The sequence below is a fragment of the Panthera onca genome, chromosome B3 (genome assembly GCF_046562875.1).
Source record: "Panthera onca isolate mPanOnc1 chromosome B3, mPanOnc1 haplotype 2, whole genome shotgun sequence".
Classification (NCBI taxonomy): Eukaryota; Metazoa; Chordata; class Mammalia; order Carnivora; family Felidae; genus Panthera; species Panthera onca.
The window spans coordinates 115780004-115797835 of NC_138344.1; the positions used below are offsets into that span (position 1 = coordinate 115780004).

Below are 17832 nucleotides of genomic sequence, written 5' to 3' on the forward strand. Positions count from 1 at the left end.
TTTATTCAGTGGACAACAATGTTAGTAACATTATTTATTTTGATGCACAAATTGTTCCTCATCTGGCCATTGGGAGCTCACCAACCTGCCCTTTCTGTCCCTTTGACATATCTTTATCACTCTTTAAGTACTTCCTTCCTTTTCACAATAATATGTTCCAGGCTTATCTTATAATTTCCCTAACCCTAGCCCCAAATCAGCCTTTTCTCTGTGAAGGCCTGGTTTTTCGTTTTTGTTTTTTAACAAATAATGCTATCTCTGAACTAAGATTTTTGGGTGCCTGGGTGGCTCAGTTGATTAAGCATCCAACTTCAGCTCAGGTCATGATCTCACAGTTTGTGAGTTCAGGCCCCACATTGGGCTCTGTGCTGACAGCTCAGAACTTGGAGCCTGCTTCAGATTCTGTGACTCCCTCTCTCTCTCTGCCCCTCCCCTGCTCACGCTCTGTCTCTGTCTCTGTCTCTCTCTCAAAAATAAAAATAAGCATTAATTTTTTTTTTTTTTTAACTAAGATCTTGATGCCAGTAATTTTTATTACTTGAATGCCATTGCTTTTAGGTCCTCTCTGGATAAAGCTAGGAAATATATTTATGTATACACATATGTGCATGCATACATGTATACACACATCTTATATCTTAGTTATGTGTGTATTAAAAATAATAACTTCAGGGACATCTGGTTGGCTCATTGGTTAAGTGTCCGACTTCAGCTGTGGTCATGACCTCACGGTTTGTGAGTTTGAGGCTCACATTGGACTCTGTGCTGACAGCTCGGAGCCTGGAGCCTGCTTTGGATTCTGTGTCTCATCTCTCTCGATCCTCCCCTGCTCGCACTCTGTCTCTCCGTCTCTCAAAATAAACATTAAAAAAATAAATAAATACTATTAAATTAAAAAATAATAATAAGTTCATACTGATACCTCGAATTTCAGCCCAGTATCACAGGGTTCATTTGATTCTTCTTCCTTCCCATGTTTGTAATTCCCTTCTGCCACAGTCAGAAACTTGGCTTCCATATGGATGCATTTTGAATCCTTAGAATATAAGCCATCACAGATCTCACTAGCTGGTTGTGATTCATAAAATCAATTAACTTGACTTTGTTTTTGTATCATTTTCAGGGCCATAATCGTATCATTGCCTACAGTAGACCAGTTTATTTCTGTTTGTGTTGTGGTCTTATTTGGCTCTTGGATTATGGTAGCAGAAACCTTACTACAACCAAGTTCAAATTATATGGAATAACTTTCACTAATCCACTGGTGCTGATATCAGCCAGGGATTTAGTTATAGGTGAGTCGTCTTTATTTCAGATCTTAACACTAATTTATTTGTATACAAACAGTTCCCTGATAAATAGGTAAAATGGTTTTAATAAGCTTACTTTGCTGTTTATTATAATTTTCTCAGTGAGGAACAAAACTGTAGGGCTATTATGAATGAAAAAAATTAATGATGAACACATATTATAGTAATTCTTTTGTTCTTGAAACAGATGCAATGGAAGGTTTCCTTTGGATTCTGTATTGCAGGTTACTATTATATGAAAATGGTTGAAATAACTTTAAAAGCTGTTCTTTGCCATTGAAAAATTAGGGGTGGCTCAGTGGTTCACTTGGTTAAGGGTCTGACTCTTGATTTCAGCTCAGGTCATGACCTCCTGGTTCATGGGTTCGAGCCCTGTGTTAGGTTCTGCACTGACAGTGTACAATGCAGAGCCTGCTCGGGGGTTCGTTCTCTCTCTCTCTCTCTCTCTCTCTCTCTCTCTCTCAAACATTTCAATAAAAGAAAAAAATTATTTAAAATCCAAGAAGTTACGCAGAGAGAAATAACTTAAAATGGTATCTTTTTAAAAATTGCTTAGTAGTTTATATTCATTTTGGATTTTTTAAATCATTTTATGATTTTAAAATGAACAGAAGGATGGATGTGTATACTGTTTTTAATATGCTTTTCTTTTCTTCTGTAGTGTTTACACTCTGTTTCCCAATAGTGTTTTTCATTGGTCTCCTGCCTCAGGTGAATACGTTTGTTATGTACCTTTGTGAACAATTGGATATTCATATCTTTGGTGGTAATGGTGAGTACTTCCTTTTAAACACAACAGGTTACAGTATTACTTTTACAGGTCATTAAGTAATAAACTGAACATTAAAATACTTTTCCAGTTTTCATTTTAGAATTTCAATTAGAAAGAAAAAAGGCATTTATTTGATAAAGACTGAGCAGGAATTAATTTGTAGATAGAAAAAAGGAAAGTCTGCCACTTTATTGAAAGATCCAGGAATAGCGGAGTTACTTTGTAAGAAGTGATGGCGTTCTATTGTCAAAAACTAGAAGCTGTAGTGAGTTTAGGTAGAATCTGTATAGATGTATGAAATATTTAAAAGTTATCTATCCCAAATAGATTGACCCCTGACACATGCCAATGTATTTGGATTTTGAACTAGTGTATATATTTGGTATGTCTCTGAGTATGGTTTCAGAGCTTTATTATTTCTTTAGAATGGGAACATCAAAACCAGCTGCTTTTAGTAAAAGTATTTAACTAGATAGGATTTTTAGAAGTATCTGTTTTTAGAGTAGAATATGTGGCTGTGAACTGATATACTTAGAAATTTATTCCCCTCTTACATTTATATTTTATTTTGAAAATGAGAAAGACCATGCCAGTATTACTCTGAAATAGGTAATGGTTTGCAGAACTTGAAAATAATTTTATTGGCAGACACTGTGGTTAAAATACATTGTTATTTATTTTAACCATTTAAAATTTTACTTGAAAGATGAGTGGACAACTAGGGAAAACATATTGAAAGGGTAAGAAATTACTGTAACTTTTATGGTCCATTTCTCTTCAGACTTCTTTATGTTGATAAAATGTTGTTGTGGCTTAAATTTTAAATAGAAACTAAGCATTTCCTATGTTGATATGTATCTAGGGCATTTTTTAAGTTTTCGAAAAGTTTTTGAAGGAGTGTGAATTTCAGCAGAACTTAATGGGTGGAAGACAGTTCAGTATTTAGGGTATGGAGAGGGCTTCAAGTAGGTAATTTATAGTAGTCATTATATGGTCAGTTACAAACTTGTGCAAGGTGTTAGTTTTTTAAATATCTCCTAAAGAAAAGTTTTTCCTGTAGGTGTTTTAAAAATGTTTACCATGTAAAATCACTATTAACAAAAATCTGTATTTTATCTATATTTTAAAAATAAAAGATAGCTATCTTAGCCATTCCCTAGTCCTTATTATTAGTAATTCCATTGGACCTATTTTTTCCACTTGTAAGAACAGAATTTAAAAAAAAATTTTCAATCTTTTATTGAAGCATAGTTGTATGTTGACATAGAATATTATATTACTTTCAGGTGCACCACACAGTGATTTAACAATTATGTATGTTGAGAAATGCTCACCACCATAAACGCAGTTGCCATCTGTCACTCTACAAAGTTATCCAACATTATTGACTATATTCCCTGTGTTGTACTTTTCATCCCTGTGATTTATTTATTTTCTAGCTGGAAGTTTGTCTCTTTATCCCTTTTACCTATTTTGCACGTTCCCCCAATTTGGCAACCACCAGTTTGTTATGTGTTTGCGAGTCTGTTTCAGTGTTTTGTTTGTTTTGTTTTTTAGGTTCTATATGCGAGTGAAATCCTATGGTATTTGGTTTTTTTCTGTCTGACTTATTTCACTTAGGATAATATCTTGTAGATCCATCCAAGTTGTTGCAAGCAGCAGTATTTCATTCTTCTTTGTGGCTGAATGATACTCCATAGTATACATACACACATCTTCTTTATCCATTCATCTGTCAATGCACATTTAGATTGCTTCCATATCTTGACTATTGTAAAGAATGCTGCAGTAAACCTAAGGGTGAATATATCTTTTTGAATTAGTGTTTTCATTTTCTTTGCGTAAATACCCAGAAGTGGAATTACTGGATCCTATGGTATTTTTCATTTCTTATAGGACCTCCATACTGTTTTCCTTAGCGACTGCACCAATTTATAGCCCATCAGTAGTTGCACGAGGGTTCTCTTTTCTTCACATCCTCATTGACACTGGTTCTTTCTTTTCTTTTTGATACTAGTCACTCTGCCTGGTGTGAGGTGATACCCAATTGTGGTTTTGATTTGTATTTCCCTGATGGTTAGTGATGTTGAATGTCTTTTCATGAGTCTGTTGGCCATCTGTATATCTTCTTTGGAAAAATGTCTCTTCAGGTTCTCTGCCCACTTTTTAATTGAATTATTTTCTTTTTTTTCTCCCATTTTGTGCTCTGTTGTATAAGTTCCTCATATATTTTGGATAATGACCCTTTATCGAATATGTCCTTTGCAGATATCTTCTCCCAGTCAGTAGGTTGTCTTTTTGTTTTGTTGTTAGTTTCCTGCACTCTGCAAAAGCTTTTTTAGTTTAATGTAGTCCCAATTGTTTATTTTTGCTTCTGTTATTTTTGTTTGAGGAGACAGAGCCAAGAAAATATTGCTAACACTGATGTCCAAGAGACTGCTGTCTATGTTTTCTTTTATAATTTTAAGGTTTCATATCTTAACATTTAGGTCTTTAATCCATTTTGAGCTTATTTCTGTGTATGGTGTGAGAAAGTGGCGCAGTTTCGTTCTTTTGCACTTAGTTCAGTTTTCCCTGCACCACTTATTGAAGAGGTGGATCTATTTGTTGTTGTTGTTGTTAGTTAGTTAGTAATTAGTCATATCTGTACTTTTTTGTGAGAATTAACACATGAGAGTATAAATTTACTTCTTTGGGTAATGCACATTCTGTTTACAGAGACTAATAGTTTTAGTGAATACCTAATCTATCACCAGTTCCTTTTTAGGCCTCTGCAAGCTTCATTTTCCCATACTTCTGTAAATAATAAGGTACATCCTTGAAGCATAATATAGGTCCAGTTTCTTCTGCCATGTGTAAATTTTCATTACTTACAAGGTGAATATATTTTGTCTTGTATCAAAAATTGTGGATAGTACATCTTTGTCATTTCAAAATCTCTGGAAAGGATAAGATGACCTAACTGAATTTTTAAAAGTGAAATGAGTAGATATTTCATTGTAGTCAATATTATACCATTTTAAATATTTTTCAGTGACCTTTTCAGATGTGTTTTCCATAAATGTTTATAAAATACTAAATCTTTTTCCCTTCCCCTCTAGCCACTACAAGCTTGCTTGCAGCACTTTACAGTTTTATCTGTAGCATTGTGGCGGTAGCCTTACTGTATGGATTGTGTTACGGGGCTTTAAAGGTGAGTGGTACATTGTAGTATGATTTTGTCTTTAAGGCTATTTTTCTTTATGGAGATTGTTTTAAATTGACTAATAATGATTTAAGCCTCCCTCTCCCCATGCTCCCTCAGACCACTTTAGCATTAATTTCCATGATCTTCATGTGTTGGATATTATTCTCATTCTCATTTACTTTGAATTCAAAAGCAGTTTCATAGTTACCCATTATTAAAAGTAAATCTTTTGGGGGCGCCTAGGTGGCTCAGTCATTTGAATATCTGACTTCAGCTCATATCATGATCTCTTGGATCATGAGTTCGAGCCCTGCATCAGACTCACTGCTGTCTGCGCAGAGCCTACTTCAGAGCCTCTGTCCCCCTCTCTCTCTGCCCCTCACCAGCTCATGCTTTCTCTCTCAAAAATGAATAAACATTTATTAAAAAAAAAAAAAAAAAAGTAAATCCTTTTCCACACGGTAATTATAGGTCAAAATTCGAAACATTATTAGAACTAGGTTGGTCTGGGGTAGAGGTGGGCATGGTAATAACAAAATACAAAATGTAACTACTGTTCATATCAAGATTTCTTAAAATGTGTAGGCACAAGCACGAGGACTGCAATTTAAGATAATTCCAGTAAAAATTTATGCAGCGAGATTTAATGTCATTATTGGTTTAGAAGGATCTGGATGAGCCTTAATTAGCTCCATCAGGGGCACCTGGGTGGCTCAGTCAGTTGCGCATTGGACTCTTGATTTCAGCTCAGGTCATGATCTCATGGTTTGTGAGATCCAGCCCCGCATCAGGTTCAGCATTGACACTGAGGAGCCTACTTGGGATTCTCTCTCTCTCCCTCTCTTTCTGCTGTTGCCTTGCTTGTGTACTCATGCTCTCTCTTTCTCTCTCTCTCAAAATAAATAAAATTAAATGAAGATTATCACCAAGTTGTAAACATAAAAAATTTAAATTTCTTGTAAACAACTCTTAAAAATTTTTTTTTAAAGTTTCTTTATTTTGAGGTGGGGGGAGGGGCAGTGAGGGAGGGGGAGAGAGAGAATCCCAAGCAGGCTCCGCACTGTCAGCACAGAGCCCAATGTGGGGCTCAAATCCACGAGCTGTGAGATCATGACCTGAGCTGAAATCAAGAGTCTGATGCTTAACCGACTGAGCCACCCAGGTGCCCCAGATTTCTTGTACACAACTCGTAACCCATGGCATTATTATTATTTTTTTTTATAATTAATGCAAGATAATCAGAGAATGATAGGGTTGCAAGGACTAAGAAAAGTGCCTCATGGTATCCTTTCTTGCATCATTTATTCATTTGCATTTAGGGAGTATTTACCATGTGCCCAGTACTGTGCTAAACACCATTTCCTGCTTTTAAGTTGCTTATATGTTAGCTATGATTCATGAGTCAGCCAGCACTTTCAGTAGAGGATGAGGAAGGCTATGAAAACAGAGTGGTACAGGTACAGAAGTTAAGATACTACCTTATTCAATCAAAAGGGATTAAAGATAATTTTCCAAAGACAGACAAATATAAATTAGCTAATAATTTGACAGACAAATAGAAATTTGTTAGTTGAGACAAGGGATGAAGAGCCATGGAGTTGTAAAGAAAGTGTGTTATGTACAGGAAACAGCAAATAATTTGGAATTGCTGGAGGTTTGGGTACATGCAGAAAGATGGCTTCGGTAAGGCTGGAAAGGAAAGCAATGGCTGCATTATGAAATATCTTTTATCCTGAACATTTTGGGGTGGAAATGAAAGGCCATCCGAATATTCAAGGTAAGGTAAAGAAATGATCAGTGTTGCATTTCAGAGAGATTACTTGGTCTCTGGTGTGAAGGAGATTGAAATATAAGCAGGAAGGATCAGAAGTGGGTCAGTTGTATTGCAATCTTGAAATTAAGAGGGACCTAACTAAAATTGGATTTAGTGAATATATTTAGGGACTCTATGGATAATGAGAAGAAAGAAGAGGGTCCAGTATGACTTCTGGGTAGGATCTGGCTTGAACAAATGGTTAGATAGAGATACTTGTGCCTAAGATTACAAATCTTTGAGTTTAGCAAGGAAGGTGGTTGTTTATGTATGTGGACAGATTTATTTGTTGATATTTATGGGGTATCTAGAGATGCATAGTAGGAAGTGATATGTAGAGAGGTTTGAGGTAATGGTTAAAAGATTTAGAATTCATTAAAGTGTAAATAAAGACTGCTAACCTGGATTGATACAAGGAAATGGATGCAAATAGAACCCTGGGAAATGCCGGTATTTAAGTGATGGATAGAACAGAATCCCACAAAGGAAACTTCAGAGGCAATATTGTCTGAAAAAAAGCTTTTATTGCATTTGGCAGTTAATAGGTGATGGGTGACTTCAATAAAACAGCTTCTTTGGTGTTTTGGCTGAGGAAGCTAGATTAATATAAGCTTGAGTTTGCAAAATATTAAGGATTAAGGTAAGATACTTTTTAAAAGCTTTAAAAAAATTTTTTTTTTTCGAGAGAGAATGCGTACACATGTGAGCTGGGGAGGGGCAAAGAGAGAATCCCAAGCAGGCTTCCTGCTTTCAGCACAGAGGCCAAAGTGAGGCTCGATCCCACAGACTGAGATCAGTGAAGTGAGCTGAAATCAAGAGTTGGATACTCAGCCGACTGAGCTACCCAGGTGCCCTGTAAGATACTCTTTCTAAAATATAGTTGGGAAATTTTTACATAGTGGAGGTTGTTTCCAAGTTTTTATATTTATTTATTTATGTATATTAATGTTTATTTTTGAGGGGAGGGGCTATTTATGTATATTAATGTTTATTTTTGAGGGGAGGGGCAAAGAGAGAAGGAGACACAGAATCCGAAGCAGTCTCCAGGCTCTGAGCTGTCAGCACAGAGCCTGATGCAGGGCTCCAACCCACCGGCTGTGAGATCATGACCTGAGCCAAAGTCGGATGCTTAACTGACTGAGCCACCCAGGCACCCCTCAAGTTTTTATTTTTTAGAAAGATCTAAGACTTGATTACATTTATAAGGGGAGAGGGAAAACCCAGTAGAGAGGGAAATACTTGATGGGGCTAATCCCAGGAAGCAATTAGAGGCAAGGAAATCCAAATGCAAGCTTCTCCCAGGTGTACTGCCTGTAAACCATCCTGGTGTAAAGGTTTTAGATCTGTGCTTTGAGTCCTGTTTTGGAAACTGAGTCGTTTTGGAAACTGACTACAACTGTGAAGTTGCAGTCACAGCAGTGCGATAACTTTTCTAGCCCAGTGCACAAAGGGCTGTTTAACTATAATTATCTAGCAATTAGAAAACTGCAAACCAGAACCTTGTATCCTAAAGGCAGGCAGGAAGATAAATTATTTTCCTTCGTTATTGGATGTGGTGTTTCCATTAGACATTTTACTTTTAGGTGTCACCCATTACAATAAACCTGCAGATTTAAAACAGAGTTTTAGGTGCTAATATGGAATGATTTTCAAGAGAAACCATTTGTTTTTTTTCAAGATTTATTGAAGTATAATTGACAAAATTGTAAGATACTAAAATTGTATGTGATATTTGATACACATACACATTATGAAAGGATTTCTCTCATCAAGTTAATTAATACATTTATCACCTCATATCTTTTTTGTGTGTGAGAGCATTTAAGTTCTACTCCCAGCAAATTTCAATTATATAATACAGTGTTATCAGGTCTAGACCTGTTACACAGTAGAGCCTTAGACCTTATCCTTTTTAAAAAAAGATTTTGTTTATTTTTATTTAGTTTTTTAATTGAGGTATAATTGACATATATCATTATATTAGTTTCCAATGTATATTTGATATTTGTATGTATTGTGAAATGATCACCACAGTTAGTCAAGTTAACATCTTTCAGCACACAGTTACAAAGGTTTTTTTTTTTTTTTTTAATTTTTTTTTTTTAATGTTTATTTATTTTTGAGACAGAGAGAGACAGAGCATGAATGGGGGAGGGGCAGAGAGAGAGGGAGACACAGAATCGGAAGCAGGCTCCAGGCTCTGAGCCATCAGCCCAGAGCCCGACGCGGGGCTCGAACTCACGGACCGCGAGATCGTGACCTGAGCTGAAGTCGGACGCTTAACCGACTGAGCCACCCAGGCGCCCCTACAAAGGTTTTTTAATGTATATCCTGATGAGAGCTTTTAAGACCTTCTCTCCTAACAACTTTCAAACACACAATGCTGTGTTATTAAATATAGTTACCACAGGGGTGCCTGGGTGGCTCAGTTGGTTAAGCATCCAACTTCAGCTCAGGTCATAATCTCATGGTTCGTGGGTTTGAGCCCCATGTCGGGCTCTGTGCTGACAGCTCAGAGCCTGGAGCCTGCTTCAGATTCTGTGTCTCCCTCTTTCTCTGCCCCTCCCTCACTCATGCTCTGTCTCTCTCGCTCTCAAAAATAAACATTAAAAAAAATTAAATACAGTCACCATGGTTTATATTACATTTTCATGACTTACCCTATAACTGGAAGTGTTCATACCTTTTTACCTGCACTCATTTCTGGCACCCTCCATCTAGACCTTCATTGAAAATTTGTACTCTTTTACCAACCTGTCCCTATTTCCCCCACATCCCAATCCCTGGCAGCCACTTTTGTATTATGTTTCTATAAATTCCACTTTCTGGTTAAAAAAAAAAAAATACACACACACACACACACACACACACCATGCAGTGTTTGCCTTTGTCTGGCTTATTTCAATTATTATAATGCCATCCACTTTCATCCATGTTGTTGCAAATGAAAAGATTTTCCTCCTTTTTAAGGTTGAATAATATTCCTGAATGTGTGTGATTGATATATATATATCACATTTTCTTGAGTGTGTGTGTTTTCAATAAAAAGGAAGGTAATATATTTCTTTTAATCAGAAGGAAAGTATATGCCCCATAATGGATGTTTCCTTTGTGCTTTAAAAACACACACAAACACACACAGGCGCCTGGGTGGCTCAGTCAGTTGGTGTCCAGCTTCGGCTCAGGTAATAATCTCACAGTTCACAAGTTTGAGCCCCGCGTTGGGCTCTATCCTGACAGCTTAGAGCCTGGAGCCTGCTTCGGATTCTGTATCTCCCTCTCTTGCTGCCCCTCCCCCGCTTGTGCTCTGTTTCTCAGAAATAAACATTAAAAAATATTAAAACACACACACACCAATGACTTGTATGTATAGACATAGAATAATTATGGAAGAATATACAAGAAATTGACAACAATAGTTGCTTCTAGGCAGTTAGACACATTGGGAGACATCACTGCATGCCTTTAGAAATGGTTTTCCTTTTTATCTATTCATTAATATGGACTTTTACATTATTATTTTCTGATTTCTGCTTCCTTGTGTTACTCTTCCATTTTTCCTTGAACTTTCTAGCTCATTAAAAGCTAAATTTGGGGGTGCCTGGATCAGACGCTCAACCGACTGAGCCACCCAGGCACCCCTAGTTTTAATGTTTAGTAAAGTTTTTCTTGTATATATTTCAAAGAGTCAGGTATTTCTACAAGACTTATCGCTAGGAACAAAAATCTCCTACCTGTTTATCCCTGCCTCAGAGTTACCACTTTCAGTTCTTTGAGCTGATTCTTTTGGTATTTACCTCCCTATGTTTAATTAACTAACTCACACTTCTTATATTTTGTCAAATTTTAGGTATTACCCATGGACTGTGCTTTATGGCCATTGTAGGCTTAACTTATCTTTCACTTCTCACCCCACATCTCTACCTTATGGTCTTCCTCATCTCTCTTGTACACCTCATATGTTTCCCTTATTATCACTGTGCAAATGCTATGCCTACATAACATTTTGTTTTCTCTTTTTCTTTTTTTCCTTAGTATTTATCTCTCTTTCATTCTCAAACTCTTCTATATTGTTTAACTTCCTTCTCAGCAAATCCAGAATCTGGAGGTTCAGTTCCTGGCTCTACCACTTAACAAATTACTTGTATCCTCTAGAAGTGCCTAAGTTTCTCACCTATGAATTGGGGAGCAATAGAACATATCTTCAAGGATGGTAGTGAGAATTGTTTAAGAAATACTTAGCATAGATCTAAGAATGGGGCTTGACACATAATGTTCAATATGATGCTAATGATATTTTGATGTGGCCATTAAAAAAAGGTCTGTATGTTATGATATGTAATAATTTTCAAGACTGTTATTAAATGGGGTGGGGGGAGGCAAGTTGTATAATAAAATACAATTTGGATTTCCACTCCTACCATTCTCCCTTCTTGAATCCCCAGAGAAAGAAGAAGGAATAGAGTGCTGTTTACATCATAGGCCATACTTAAGAACTTCTAACTATTCCTTTTATCAGTATTATCTACTGTCTGCCAATTCCCATGCCAGTAGACTCCAGAGATAATTGCAGTGAGCAGACATGACATGACATATCCACATCCACGTTTGGTTGGCTTTAGAAGCTAGCCTTTGCATTATTTATTATGGGGAATATGGAGTTCATTATTCAAGAGCACTGAATGCCTACTCAACTTTCTGGAAGATATAATGGCATATTATGAGCAAAGGTATCAGGACAAAAGCACACCAGTGCGAATATTCTTCTGTACCTAATGTGTTGTACCATCTGTTGCCTTTTCCCTGATTTATTATTATATATAATCAAACATGTGGTGTACCAAGTTACTTGGTATTTCTAAAGGGAGAACATAGCTTACCATAAGCTTAATACCACTTAAAATATGAAAGAATTGGACAGCAGGACATATCAGAAGCAAATGTATTATTCCTATCTGAAGGTGATCTAGTTAGCTAGATTCTAGCTCATTAAAAAATAATAAATCTAAATTTATGTGGAATAAAATGCAATTAATAATATAGCTGACAAGTTTCTGTTGAATTTAATTATCTTCCTCCAAAATACTGACATAAAAGGACTGTATGATAGATGATAAGTGAGAAGCAGATTTTTCTGTGAAACTTTTTTTTTTCCCCCAACAGGATTCTTGGGATGGCCAGCATATTCCAGTACTTTTCTCCATTTTTTGTGGTTTATTAGTGGCAATATCCTATCATCTCAGTCGACAAAGCAGTGATCCCTCTGTACTTTTGTAAGTAAAATCAATTGTTACCGAATTAAAGAAATAGAAGTTCACATTTCTTTCAAGTTTAACTTTCCCACTGCCTTGTCAAAGTACCGTTCACTTAATCTATATTAAGTTTCAAATATATTAACTTTGGAACATTCTAGCCAATTTGGCTGAGAATATTTGTTAGCGTTTTCTTTCCTAAAAAGTATTAAAACTATATTTTAATAAAAATTCTCATTGTATGCTTATTTATAACATCTTAAATTTTTTAGGCATTTTCATTTGCTAATGACTAAATGTACTTGAAACACTTCATTTTTTATCATAAGTTTCATTTGCCTTTAAGTACTGGTTTTCAAGTTATGAATGTATTTCTTACTATTTTTTCATTTTTTAAAATTTCAAGCTCTTTGGTGCAATCTAAGATTTTTCCAAAAACAGAAGAGAAAAATCCAGAAGATCCTCTGTCTGAAGTAAAAGATCCACTGCCTGAAAAACTTAGAAATTCTGTTGTAAGTCTTAACTTTTTACAATCACCTGAAATATGTAAAGTTTAGACAGTTCATCATGTTGTCTCATGAAGGCCTTTTGTAACTGGGAGAAAATGTTTGTATAGTTGTATGTTGTTGATTACCTTTATGTCAGATTTTAACCTGTTAATGAAATGCTCATTCCTCCAAGTTTGTTTCTATGTAATTAAAACAGTGTGCTAAGCATTCATTTTCAGATTAGGTGAAATGAAGTAATTTCATTGTTTATAGAATTCTTAATCCTATTCAGGTTAAACTGGGATTTGAAAGATGAGTATTAACATAAATCAGATTTTGTGTTGTTCTTGTTAAAAACTATGTCCTTGTAAATCATCTGCTACTCATTTAGTGTATTTTCTTTCTCAAGAGCAACCTGAAAAGTGTGTGTGTGTGTGTGTGTGTGTGTTTATTTTTCAGATTGAAGGGGAGAGCAATTATCTGTACTAATTAAATATATTTAAGAAAATACGGTAATTTAAAAATTTTCTAATTTAGTGAATTTATGTATTAGTAATTATCAGCTTTATGGAGATAGCATAAAACATTCTTTTTCTGTTATTTTAGATTATTTCCATTTGTGAAAAACTGTATTTATATCAGTCATGAGTTATACTACTTACCTTTACTGAACTTGAGCTGTTAACACATTCTTCAGAAAACTTTAGAAGTACAAAACTGCCTCACAATAGAATTCAGTTTTTTCTGGCTTTAGTTTCCATGTTGTCAAAGGACATTTCATGTTAAATATAGTAGGATATTTCTGAATCTCTGACAGGTGTGAGGTGGTATCTCATTGTGGTTTTGATTTGTATTTCCCTGATGATGAGTGATGTTAAGCATTTTTTCATGTGTCGGTTAGCCATCTGGATGTCTTCCTTGGAGAAGTGTCTATTCATGTCTTTTGCCCATTTCTTCACTGGATTATTTGTTTTTTGAGTGTTGAGTTTGATAAGTTCTTTATAGATTTTGGATCCTAACCCTTTATCTGATATGTTGTTTGCAAATATCTTCTCCCATTCTGTTGGTTGCCTTTTAGTTTTGCTGATTGTTTCCTTTGCTGTGCAGAAGCTTTGTTTTTTTGATGAGGTCCCAATAGTTCATTTTTGCATTTGTTTCCCTTGCCTCTGAAGACATGTTGAGTAAGAAGTTGCTGCGGCCAAGATCAAAGAGGTTTTTGCCCGCTTTCTCCTCGAGGATTTTGATGGCTTCCTGTCTTACGTTTAGGTCTTTCATCCATTTTGAGTTTATTTTTGTGTATGGTGTAAGAAAGTGGTCCAGGTTCATTTTTCTGCATGTCAGTGTCCCGTTTTCCCAGCACCACTTGCTGAAGAGGCTGTCTTTATTCCATTGGATATTCTTTCCTGCTTTGTCAAAGACTAGTTGGCCATATACTTGTGGGTCCATTTCTGGGTTCTCTGTTCTGTTCCATTGATCTGAGTGTGTCTGTTTTTGTGCCAGTACCATACTGTTTTGATGATTACAGCTTTTGTAGTACAGCTTGAAGTCCAGGATTGTGATGCCTCCTGCTTTGGTTTTCTTTTTCAAGATTGCTTTAGCTATTCAGGGTCTTTTCTGGTTCCATACAAATTTTAGGATTATTTGTCCTAGCTCTGTGAAGAATGCTGTTGTTATTTTGATAGGTATTGTATTGAATATGTAGATTGCTTTGAGTAGTATTGACATTTTAACACTGTTTGTTCTTCTTATACTGGTGCATGGAATATTTTTCCCTTTTTTTTTTTTTATATGTCTTCAATTTCTTTCATAAGCTTTCTATAGTTTGCAGTGTATAGGTTTTTTACCTCTTTGTTTAGATTTATTCCTAGGTATTTTATGGTTTTTGGTGCAATTGTAAATGGGATTGATTCCTTGATTTCACTTCCTCTTCATTGTTGGTGTATAGGAATGCAACCGATTTCTGTGTATTGATTTTATACCCTGCAACTTTGCTGAATTCATGAATCAGTTCTAGCAGTTTTTTTGGTGGAATCTTTTGGGTTTTCCATATAGAGTATCATGTCATGTGCAAAGAGTGAAAGTTTGACCTCCTCCTGGCCGATTTGGGTGCCTTTTATTTCTTGTGTTGTTCGATTGCAGCGGCTAAGACTTCCAATTGTTGAATAACACTGTTGAATAACAGTGGCAAGAGTGGACATCCCTGTCTTGCTCCTGACCTTAGGGGGAAAGCTCTCAGTTTTCCCCCATTGAGGATGATATTAGCATTGGGTCTTTCATATATGGCTTTTATCATCTTGAGGTGTGATCCTTCTATCCCTACTTTCTTGAGGGTTTTTAATAAGAAAGGATGCTGTATTTTGTCCAATGCTTTCTCTGCATCTATGGAGAAGATCATATAGTTCTTGTCCTTTCTTTTATTGATGTGATGTATCACATCGATTATTTTGTGGATATTGAACCAGCCCTGCATCCCAGGTATAAATCCCACTTGGTCGTGGTGAGTAATTTTTTTAATGTATTGTTGGATCCGATTGGCTAATATCTTGTTGAGGATTTTTGCATCCATGTTCATCAGGGAAATTGGTCTATAATTCTCCTTTTTAGTGTGGTCTCTGTCTGGTTTTGGAATCAAGGTAATGCTGGCTTCATAGAAAGAGTTTGGAAGTTTTCCTTCCATGTGTGGAACTAGCTTAATTTCCTTGGTATTGCAGTATTAAACCAAGATATCAGGAAATTGAAGAAAAGACTTATAGCCAATTGTTATGTATAAGAGCTATCTAGAAGAATAGGGTCAATGAAAAATTATTTCTTATATTTTGCCAGTTGGGAATAAAAAAATACATATTTTTAAAATTTTATGTAATTGTTGGCTAATTCTGTTTTCTTCCACAGAGTGAGCGTTTACAATCTGACCTAGTAGTATGCATTGTAATTGGTGTGCTATATTTTGCTATTCATGTAAGCACGGTGTTCACAGTGTTGCAGGTAAGGAATCATTTTGATCTTTTGATTGGGGGAAAATAATTTTGTTTAGGCTAATTTTTTGATTATAATATTTGTCCATAATGCTGAAATATATGATGTTTTGTTTGGTTTTAATAACAAATATTTATTTTCTCATGGTTTCTCTGAGTCGTGAATCTGATTATAATTGTAGCTCAGCTAGATGGTCCTAGTTCAGGATATGTTATGATGCTGCAGTCATTTGGGGCTGCCATCAACTGAGGCTGTTAGTAGGACTTATTTCTTTACTGATCGTTGGCCAGAGATCTAAGGTCCTTTCCATGTGCCCTTACCATTAGCTGCTTGAGTATCCACACAGAAGGGCAGCTGGTTTTCCCCAGAGCCAGTGATCCTAGAGAGAGAAAGCCCAAGACATCATTTAGTAATTGATGTCGGATGTGACATACCACCACTTTTCTCTGTATCGGTGGATCGTATGGGGCAACGCTGGTACAAGTTTCAGAAAAACTACATAATAAAACAATGTAAAATGTTGACAGATTTTAGTTCTTACCTTCTCAAATTGACTTTGCTATTTTCTATTAATAAGTAGAAATTGGACTGACACATTAGGAGTTCTATGGTTCTCAAAATCACTTTTAATTTTCTCAATTTTATTCTTCTTTTAGCCTGCTCTCAAGTATGTGTTATATGCATTGGTCGGCTTTGTAGGTTTTGTAACCCATTATGTGCTGCCTCAAGTTAGAAAACAGCTACCATGGCACTGTTTTTCTCACCCTCTGCTGAAGACAGTGGAGTATAATCAATACGAAGTTCGGAGTAAGTATTTCATTAATACTCCTCTGTTTAATATTGTGGATTTTTTTTTTTTTTTTTTTTTTTACACTTTAACGGAGACCATTAAATAAGTATCATTAAGTAACACTGTGGCTTGTGTTTATTATACTTATATTTGAAGCTGTGATGAGTCAAACCTTTTTCAGGATGCTTTAATTTCAGTTGAAGGATAAATGTCAATGCTACCATCCCGGCTTCCACAGAATAAAATTTACTTCCTCTCTGTATTGTTCTTCATAGACCTCTCATTGACAAATCCTTCTGTGCATGTTTGTGGCTTCTCTTTCCAGTCCTTACCCTTTCCTTACATCTTTTCTATGTACAGGCAACCCAGTCCTCCTTAAGATTTCTATTTGAAATATTTTTAGCTCAAAGCATAGGGGGAATAGAGAGAATTTTGTTCCTCTTTCCACCAGAGACACTATGTCCTACCAGAGAAAGGTAGGAAAGAGTTGATGAGATGAAAAGAAATTTAAAACATTTGTAATTGTTCTTACTTGCTCAGATTTTGGGGTAAAGCATAAAATGACTCAGAAAGAGGTAGAAGGCCAGTCCACTTTAAATCCTGACTTGTCTTTCCTATTGTAAGTATTTGGTCTTTCTTCATTGGCCCCATGACTTGCAATATCCCATACTTGCTCGTTTTAGGGAAATAATAAAAGTTCATAACTATGTCATCATTCATTATATCAATGATTAAACAAACCAGTGGTTTTTCCTCAAACCTTTTTTTCAGTTAATGAATTACTATAAAGAGTAAATTCTTCAATTGTTTGAAGATAAATTAACTTGTTTAGAGAGCTCTGAAGCCTTTGGAAGTTTTCTGTTACAAACTTAACTTTGCATTTTCAAAGCAAATTTCTCGGGCCTTTTAGTAGAATTGCTTAGAGCATCATGGGACTGAAACCTTGGTCACCAGTTTGATCCTGAAGAGATAATGAAACATTAACCTGTAGGTTGCAGTAATGGCATTGTGCATACTTCTTATGTGTTCTTTTAATAAGGGACAATGACATGGGGCACCTGGGTGGCTCAGTCGGTTGAGTGTCTGACTCTTAATTTCGGTTCAGGTTATAATCTCATGATTGATGGGCTTAAACCCCGCGTCAGGCTCTGTGCTGACGGTGCGGGGCCTGCTTGGGATTCTCTCTCTCCCTCTCCCTCTGTGTGTGTCTGTCTGTCTCTCTCTCTCTCTCTCTCTCTCTCTCT

General features: G+C 35.9%; 1 protein-coding gene across 8 annotated transcripts in view; it reads left to right on the plus strand.

Moving 5' to 3' along the window:
* Positions 1-17832, plus strand: part of PCNX1 (pecanex 1) — a 163960-nt gene that overhangs the window by 109413 nt on the left and 36715 nt on the right. For all 8 annotated transcript variants that reach the window (XM_078448070.2, XM_078448074.2, XM_078448072.2 and 5 more), the window contains 7 exons: positions 1124-1295; positions 1972-2082; positions 5184-5275; positions 12246-12355; positions 12741-12846; positions 15715-15807; positions 16455-16605. In XM_078448070.2, coding sequence (XP_078304196.2) covers positions 1124-1295; positions 1972-2082; positions 5184-5275; positions 12246-12355; positions 12741-12846; positions 15715-15807; positions 16455-16605 — 835 coding nt within the window. The remainder of the gene's footprint in view (positions 1-1123; positions 1296-1971; positions 2083-5183; positions 5276-12245; positions 12356-12740; positions 12847-15714; positions 15808-16454; positions 16606-17832) is intronic.